Source organism: Cetorhinus maximus, unplaced genomic scaffold (genome assembly GCF_964194155.1).
Source record: "Cetorhinus maximus unplaced genomic scaffold, sCetMax3.hap1.1 HAP1_SCAFFOLD_2092, whole genome shotgun sequence".
NCBI lineage: Eukaryota > Metazoa > Chordata > Chondrichthyes > Lamniformes > Cetorhinidae > Cetorhinus > Cetorhinus maximus.
In genome coordinates this window covers 46,035-54,990 of record NW_027598032.1, presented here as the reverse complement: position 1 = coordinate 54,990, position 8,956 = coordinate 46,035, and the positions used below count along the sequence as shown (strand labels likewise).

At 55.7% G+C, this 8,956-nt stretch overlaps 1 protein-coding gene across 1 annotated transcript; it reads right to left on the bottom strand.

The window, feature by feature from the left end:
- Nucleotides 1-202: 202 nt before the first annotated feature.
- Nucleotides 203-8,485, bottom strand: LOC144676976 (kinesin light chain 1-like; the record flags this gene model as incomplete). The annotated part of the gene is made up of 4 exons (XM_078537241.1): nt 8,442-8,485; nt 4,790-5,041; nt 468-698; nt 203-278 (listed from the first exon to the last, which is right to left on the bottom strand). Coding segments are annotated over exons 2-4 (547 nt in total), but the record flags the coding sequence as incomplete, so codon positions are not given.
- Nucleotides 8,486-8,956: the final 471 nt, after the last annotated feature.

Genomic DNA, 8,956 nt, shown 5'->3' with positions numbered 1-8,956 from the left:
GAGACAGACGGGGAGAGAGAGAGAGTCAGACAGGAGAGAGAGAAAGAGAGACAGGAGAGAGAGAGAGACAGACAAGAGGGAGAGAAAGAGTCAGACAGGAGAGAGAGAGAGAGAGACAGGAGAGAGAGAGAGACAGACAAGAGGAAGAGAGAGATAGGGTGGAGAGAGGAGAGAGGGAGAGGGAGAGAGAAAGAGAACTCACTTCCTGTGCCATGTTCTTCTTCCTCAGGGAACAGATCATCCAGTGAATCTTTGGAAGAATCTCCCTCCTTTTCTTCCTGTGTATAAAATCAAATAACAGCTTTCAACCTGAGGAATGAGGGACAGTGGGAGGGTGGTGTAGGTGTGGGAGGGCAGGGAGGGGGCAGGGAATGAGGTGAGGGGTAATGGTGTGACGGAACAAGGAATCGGGTGGTGGGGTATAAGGGGTGGATTGCGGAGATTGATACCCTGATTCCAGGACTTACTGAGGGGGAGATGTCATCGTCATATTTCTTCAGCTGGTTCATGAACTCCAGGTGCTTCTTCTCTTCCTCAAGCTGGGCCACAGTTTGCTCACTCCGCTGCAGCTTCTGCTGGGTATTGGCCAGCTCGTCCCGCAGCCACTGGTTCTCCTGGCACAGTCTCCGGACTTGGGCTCGCAGTTTCTGTTTCTCAGATTCTACAGTGTTGAGGTGGCCGGACAGGGCCATCATCACCTGGGGAAACCACACACACCCTGAGCCTCACAGCCGATATCCACACCCTGAGCCTCACAGCCGATATCCACACCCTGAGCCTCACAGCCGATATCCACCCCGATATCCACACCCTGAGCCTCACAGCCGATATCCACCCCGATATCCACACCCTGAGCCTCACAGCCGATATCCACCCCGATATCCACACCCTGAGCCTCACAGCCGATATCCACCCCGATATCCACACCCTGAGCCTCACAGCCAATATCCACCCCGATATCCACACCCTGAGCCTCACAGCCGATATCCACACCCTGAGCCTCACAGCCGATATCCACACCCTGAGCCTCACAGCCGATATCCACCCCGATATCCACACCCTGAGCCTCACAGCCGATATCCACACCCTGAGCCTCACAGCCGATGTCCACACCCTGAGCCTCACAGCCGATATCCACACCCTGAGCCTCACAGCCGATATCCACACCCTGAGCCTCACAGCCGATATCCACACCCTGAGCCTCACAGCCGATATCCACACCCTGAGCCTCACAGCCGATATCCACCCCGATATCCACACCCTGAGCCTCACAGCCGATATCCACCCCGATATCCACACCGAGCCTCACAGCCGATATCCACCCCGATATCCACACCCTGAGCCTCACAGCCAATATCCACACCCTGAGCCTCACAGCCGATGTCCACACCCTGAGCCTCACAGCCGATATCCACACCCTGAGCCTCACAGCCGATATCCACACCCTGAGCCTCACAGCCGATATCCACACCCTGAGCCTCACAGCCGATATCCACACCCTGAGCCTCACAGCCGATATCCACACCCTGAGCCTCACAGCCGATGTCCACACCCTGAGCCTCACAGCCAATATCCACACCCTGAGCCTCACAGCCAATATCCACCCCGATATCCACACCCTGAGCCTCACAGCCGATATCCACACCCTGAGCCTCACAGCCGATATCCACACCCTGAGCCTCACAGCCGATATCCACCCCGATATCCACACCCTGAGCCTCACAGCCGATATCCACACCCTGAGCCTCACAGCCGATGTCCACACCCTGAGCCTCACAGCCGATATCCACACCCTGAGCCTCACAGCCGATATCCACACCCTGAGCCTCACAGCCGATATCCACACCCTGAGCCTCACAGCCGATATCCACACCCTGAGCCTCACAGCCGATATCCACCCCGATATCCACACCCTGAGCCTCACAGCCGATATCCACCCCGATATCCACACCGAGCCTCACAGCCGATATCCACCCCGATATCCACACCCTGAGCCTCACAGCCAATATCCACACCCTGAGCCTCACAGCCGATGTCCACACCCTGAGCCTCACAGCCGATATCCACACCCTGAGCCTCACAGCCGATATCCACACCCTGAACCTCACAGCCGATATCCACACCCTGAGCCTCACAGCCGATATCCACACCCTGAGCCTCACAGCCGATATCCACACCCTGAGCCTCACAGCCGATGTCCACACCCTGAGCCTCACAGCCAATATCCACACCCTGAGCCTCACAGCCAATATCCACCCCGATATCCACACCCTGAGCCTCACAGCCGATATCCACACCCTGAGCCTCACAGCCGATATCCACACCCTGAGCCTCACAGCCGATATCCACCCCGATATCCACACCCTGAGCCTCACAGCCGATATCCACACCCTGAGCCTCACAGCCGATATCCACACCCTGAGCCTCACAGCCGATATCCACACCCTGAGCCTCACAGCCGATATCCACACCCTGAGCCTCACAGCCGATATCTACCCAGATAACCACGCCGAGCCTCACAGCCGATATCCACACCCTGAGCCTCACAGCCGATATCCACGCCAAGCCCCACAGTTGATATCCACTCCGATATCCATACCCTGGGCCCCATAGCCAATATCCACCCCGATATCCATACCCCGAGCCTCACAGGCAAGTTCTTCACCCTGATGTCCACACCCTGAGCCATACAGCCGATATCCCCTCCCATATCCATACTGAGTCTCATAGCTGATAACCACACCCCGAGCCTCACAGGCAAGTTCTTCACCCCAATGTCCACACCCTAAGCCTCACAGCCGATATGCACTCTGATGTGCACATCCTGAGCCTCACAGTCGATATCCACCTGGATATCCACACCCTAACCCTCAGACCGACATCCACACCCTGCCTCATAGCTGATTTCCACCCTGATATCTATACCCACAGCCTTCAAGCCGATATCCACTCCATTATCCACACCCTAAGCGTCATAGCCGAGATCCACTCCAATGCCCACACCCTGAGCCTCATGGTGGATATACATACTGAGCCTCACAGCCAATATCCACATCCTGAGCCTCACAGCTGATATCCACATCCTGAGCCTCACAGCTGATATCCACTCTGATACCCACACCCTGAGCCTCACAGTCGATATCAACAATGAGACTCTCAGCCAATATCCACATCCTGAGCCTCACAGCTGATATCCACTCCGATAACGGCTGGGAGACCATCCCCCCGGAGCCCAGTCTGGCTGGGAGACCATCCCCCCGGAGCCCAGTCTGGCTGGGAGACCATCGCCCCAGAGCCCAGTCTGGCTGGGAGACCATCGCCCCAGAGCCCAGTCTGGCTGGGAGACCATCGCCCCAGAGCCCAGTCTGGCTGGGAGACCTTCACCCACACTCCACCTTACCCCTTCAGCCGATCTCTCTCCACCTCCAGCCACTCACACCCTCTCTCCCCTCTAGCCATTCTCCATCTCCTTCTCTGCCCTACTCCAGTCACCCTATCTCCCTCCCTCCAGCCGCTACCTCTCTTTGCCTCTAGCCGCTCCCTCTCACTCCATCCAGCTGCTTCCTCGCTCCCTCCCACCAGCCGCTCCCTCTTCCTACCTCCAGCCGCTCTCTCTCTCCCGCACTCCAGCCGCTCTCTCTCTCCCGCACTCCAGCCGCTCTCTCTCTCCCGCACTCCAGCCGCTCTCTCTCTCCCGCACTCCAGCCGCTCTCTCTCTCTCCCCCGCACTCCAGCCGCTCTCGCTCTCTCTCCCGCACTCCAGTCGCTCTCTCTCTCCCGCACTCCAGTCGCTCTCTCTCTCTCTCCCGCACTCCAGCCGCTCTCTCTCTCTCTCCCGCACTCCATCCGCTCTCTCTCTCCCGCACTCCAGCCGCTCTCTCTCCCGCACTCCAGCCGCTCTCTCTCCCGCACTCCAGCCGCTCTCTCTCCCGCACTCCAGCCGCTCTCTCTCCCGCACTCCAGCCGCTCTCTCTCCCGCACTCCAGCCGCTCTCTCTCCCGCACTCCAGCCGCTCTCTCTCCCGCACTCCAGCCGCTCTCTCTCCCGCACTCCATCCGCTCTCTCTCCCGCACTCCAGCCGCTCTCTCTCCCGCACTCCAGTCGCTCTCTCTCCCGCACTCCAGTCGCTCTCTCTCCCGCACTCCAGTCGCTCTCTCTCCCGCACTCCAGTCGCTCTCTCTCTCTCTCCCGCACTCCAGTCGCTCTCTCTCTCTCTCCCGCACTCCAGTCGCTCTCTCTCTCTCTCCCGCACTCCAGCCGCTCTCTCTCTCTCCCGCACTCCAGCCGCTCTCTCTCTCTCCCGCACTCCAGCCGCTCTCTCTCTCTCTCCCGCACTCCAGCCGCTCTCTCGCCATCTCTCCCGCACTCCAGTCGCTCTCTCTCCCGAACTCCAGTCGCTCTCTCTCCCGCACTCCAGTCGCTCTCTCTCCCTCCCTCCCGCACTCCATCGCTCTCTCTCCCTCTCTCCCCCACACACCAGTCGCTCTCTCTCTCTCTCTCTCCCGCACTCCAGTCGCTCTCTCTCTCTCTCTCTCTCCCGCACTCCAGTCGCTCTCTCTCTCTCCCGCATCCCAGTCGCTCTCTCTCTCCCGCACTGCAGTCGCTCGCTCTCTCTCTCCCGGAATCCAGTCGCTCTCTCTCTCTCTCCCGCAGTCAAGTCGCTCTCTCTCTTTCGTTTTCCCCCTTGAATCGCTCTCTCTCTCTCTCCCTTGAGCCACTCCCTCTTTCTCTCCCGCCCTTGAGTTGCTCTCCCTCTCCCTCCCCCTGCAGCCACTCTCTCCCCTGGTACCTGGGCCTCTCCCAAACCGAGTTCGATCATTTCCACGGATTTCCTGATGAGATTCGATTTCTCGTGTACCAGGTTGGCTTCCTCATCTTTCTTCAGGCAGTTAATGGTCTCCAGCAGACTCTGCAGGATGGAGTTATGTTCATTTTTCAGGGCCTCAAGCCCCTGCATCACCACCTTGGTGTTAGAAATAATGTCCTCCTGGCTCAGTTTCTCATCTCGTGGGTAAACCATTGTTGACATGTCCCAGTGACCCTGTCAAAGAGGGGATTCGAGGGTTAGAGCGGAGCAAATATACACCCATAAGCGAGATCCCAGTGACACTGTCACAGAGCGGAGCAAATATACACCCATAAGCGAGATCCCAGTGACACTGTCACAGAGCGGAGATAAACTACACCCCACACTGAGATCCCAGTGACACTGTCACAGAGCGGAGATAAACTACACCCCACACTGAGATCCCAGTGACACTGTCACAGAGCGGAGATAAACTACACCCCACACTGAGATCCCAGTGACACTGTCACAGAGCGGAGATAAACTACACCCCACACTGAGATCCCAGTGACACTGTCACAGAGCGGAGATAAACTACATCCCACACTGAGATCCCAGTGACACTGTCACAGAGCGGAGATAAACCATAAACCCACACTGAGATCCCAGTGACACTGTCACAGAGCGGAGATAAACTACACCTCACACTGAGATCCCAGTGACACTGTCACAGAGCGGAGATAAACTACACCCCACACTGAGATCCCAGTGACACTGTCACAGAGCGGAGATAAACTACACCCCACACTGAGATCCCAGTGACACTGTCACAGAGCGGAGATAAACTACACCCCACACTGAGATCCCAGTGACACTGTCACAGAGCGGAGATAAACTACACCCCACACTGAGATCCCAGTGACACTGTCACAGAGCGGAGATAAACTACACCCCACACTGAGATCCCAGTGACACTGTCACAGAGCGGAGATAAACTACACCCCACACTGAGATCCCAGTGACACTGTCACAGAGCGGAGATAAACTACACCCCACACTGAGATCCCAGTGACACTGTCACAGAGCGGAGATAAACTACACCCCACACTGAGATCCCAGTGACACTGTCACAGAGCGGAGATAAACTACACCCCACACTGAGATCCCAGTGACACTGTCACAGAGCGGAGATAAACTACACCCCACACTGAGATCCCAGTGACACTGTCACAGAGCGGAGATAAACTACACCCCACACTGAGATCCCAGTGACACTGTCACAGAGCGGAGATAAACTACACCCCACACTGAGATCCCAGTGACACTGTCATAGAGCGGAGATAAACTACACCTCACACTGAAATCCCAGTGACACTGTCACAGAGCGGAGATAAACTACACCCCAGCACTGAGATCCCAGTGACACTGTCACAGAGCGGAGATAAACTACACCCCACACTGAGATCCCAGTGACACTGTCACAGAGCGGAGATAAACTACACCCCACACTGAGATCCCAGTGACACTGTCACAGAGCGGAGATAAACTACACCCCGCACTGAGATCCCAGTGACACTGTCACAGAGCGGAGATAAACTACACCCCACACTGAGATCCCAGTGACACTGTCACAGAGCGGAGATAAACTACACCCCGCACTGAGATCCCAGTGACACTGTCACAGAGCGGAGATAAACTACACCCCGCACTGAGATCCCACAACATGCCTGCCTCCAGCACATGTCTGGCTCCCTTCTCCATTTCACAGCTGGCCCTTGTGGCTGTGCCCAGAATATAAAGAGGCTGCTCAGCAGGTTCCAGGGAAATGTGTGCTGAGCGACAGCCAACCCTAAGCCCAGTCATGCAGCAAACTGCTCTCCCTGCTAAGCAGCAACCAGCGACCAGCAAGTGACTCCGCATTCACTCCGCAGGACCTTATATTTCTTGAGAGCACTTTCCATGGCCTCGGGGAACCCCAAAGCGCTCTCCAGATAACAAAGTACTTTCTCAAGGGCAGTGGCCATGGTCAGGTTGGAAAAGCGGCAGCCAGTTTGCAAACAGAAGGACTCTTTAACAGCAGTGTGAGAATGACCAGGTAACCTGATCAGATCCTACGAACTGCACTGGAGGAGTGACAATGAACCCTGTACGTGACAACGCACAGCGACAATCCCACAAAACAAGACACCGGCACAAATCAACACCACCCACACTCTCTAACTGCTCTCTGGTGTACTAAATCAATCCAGGTGAGATGATAAAATTGCTTTGTTGGGATTCTCTCTCCAGCGCTGCCTGTTGTTGTCTGTGAGATACTCACTCCCTCTCTCTCTCTCACACTGGTGCTGTCTGTTGTTGTCTGGGAGACTCTCTCTCTCCCACTGGTGCTGTCTGTTGTTGTCTGGGAGACTCTCTCTCTCTCACTGGCGCTGTCTGTTGTTGTCTGGGAGACTCTCTCTCTCTCTCACACTGGTACTGTCTGTTGTTTGGGAGACTCTCTCTCTCTCACACTGGCACTGTCTGTTGTTGTCTGGGAGACTCTCTCTCTCACACTGGCACTGTCTGTTGTTGTCTGGGAGACACTCTCTCTCACACACTGGCGCTGTCTGTTGTTTGGGAGACTCTCTCTCTCTCTCACACTGGCACTGTCTGTTGTTGTGTGGGAGACTCTCTCTCTCACACTGGCACTGTCTGTTGTTGTCTGGGAGACACTCTCTCTCTCACACTGGCGCTGTCTGTTGTTTGGGAGACTCTCTCTCTCTCTCTCTCTCACACTGGCACTGTCTGTTGTTGTCTGGGAGACTCTCTCTCTCACACTGGCACTGTCTGTTGTTGTCTGGGAGACACTCTCTCTCTCACACTGGCGCTTTCTGTTGTTTGGGAGACTCTCTCTCTCTCTCTCTCACACTGGCACTGTCTGTTGTTGTCTGGGAGACTCTCTCTCTCACACTGGCACTGTCTGTTGTTGTCTGGGAGACACTCTCTCTCTCACACTGGCGCTTTCTGTTGTTTGGGAGACTCTCTCTCTCTCACACTGGCGCTGTCTGTTGTTGTCTGGGAGACTCTCTCTCACACTGGCACTGTCTGTTGTTGTCTGGGAGACTCTCTCTCACACTGGCGCTGTCTGTTGTTGTCTGGGAGACTCTCTCTCTCACTGGCGCTGTCTGTTGTTGTCTGGGAGACTCTCTCTCTCACTGGTGCTGTCTGTTGTTGTCTGGGAGACTCTCTCTCACACTGGCGCTGTCTGTTGTTTGGGAGACTCTCTCTCTCACTGGCGCTGTCTGTTGTTTGGGAGACTCTCTCTCTCACTGGCGCTGTCTGTTGTTTGGGAGACTCTCTCTCACACTGGCGCTGTCTGTTGTTTGGGAGACTCTCTCTCACACTGGCGCTGTCTGTTGTTTGGGAGACTCTCTCTCTCACTGGCACTGTCTGTTGTTGTCTGGGAGACTCTCTCTCTCTCACTGGTGCTGTCTGTTGTTGTCTGGGAGACTCTCTCTCTCTCACCGGCACTGTCTGTTGTTTGGGAGACTCTCTCTCTCTCACTGGTGCTGTCTGTTGTTGTCTGGGAGACTCTCTCTCTCTCACTGGTGCTGTCTGTTGTTGTCTGGGAGACTCTCTCTCTCTCACTGGTGCTGTCTGTTGTTGTCTGGGAGACTCTCTCTCTCACCGGCACTGTCTGTTGTTGTCTGGGAGACTCTCTCTCTCTCTCTCCGGCACTGTCTGTTGTTGTCTGGGAGATTCTCTCTCTCAGCGGCAGTGACTGTCAGTCTCTCTCTCTCTCTCCGGCACTGTCTGTTGTTGTCTGGGAGATTCTCTCTCTCAGCGGCAGTGACTGTCTGTCTCTCTCTCTCTCTCTCTCTCTCCGGCACTGTCTGTTGCTGTCTGGGAGATTCTCTCTCTCACAGCTATCTCATCACATGGTTGAATGATGAACCAATTAACAGCAGCAGGCTTTCCTGCCTGGAGGAGGGTGTGGATGTGGAATGTGGTACAGAAACTATTCTCCCTGGACAGAAACACAGCGTGCTGTAGACAGCCTGCAGTAACCTGCTGCATGGTGGCATGAGTCATTAAATCAACACAACCTGCAAAAACTTTGCGTGAAAAGGAGAGCAAGTGAATGAGCACATAGGGAGGGGAGGGATACCGCCCTATTACCTCCCAACACGT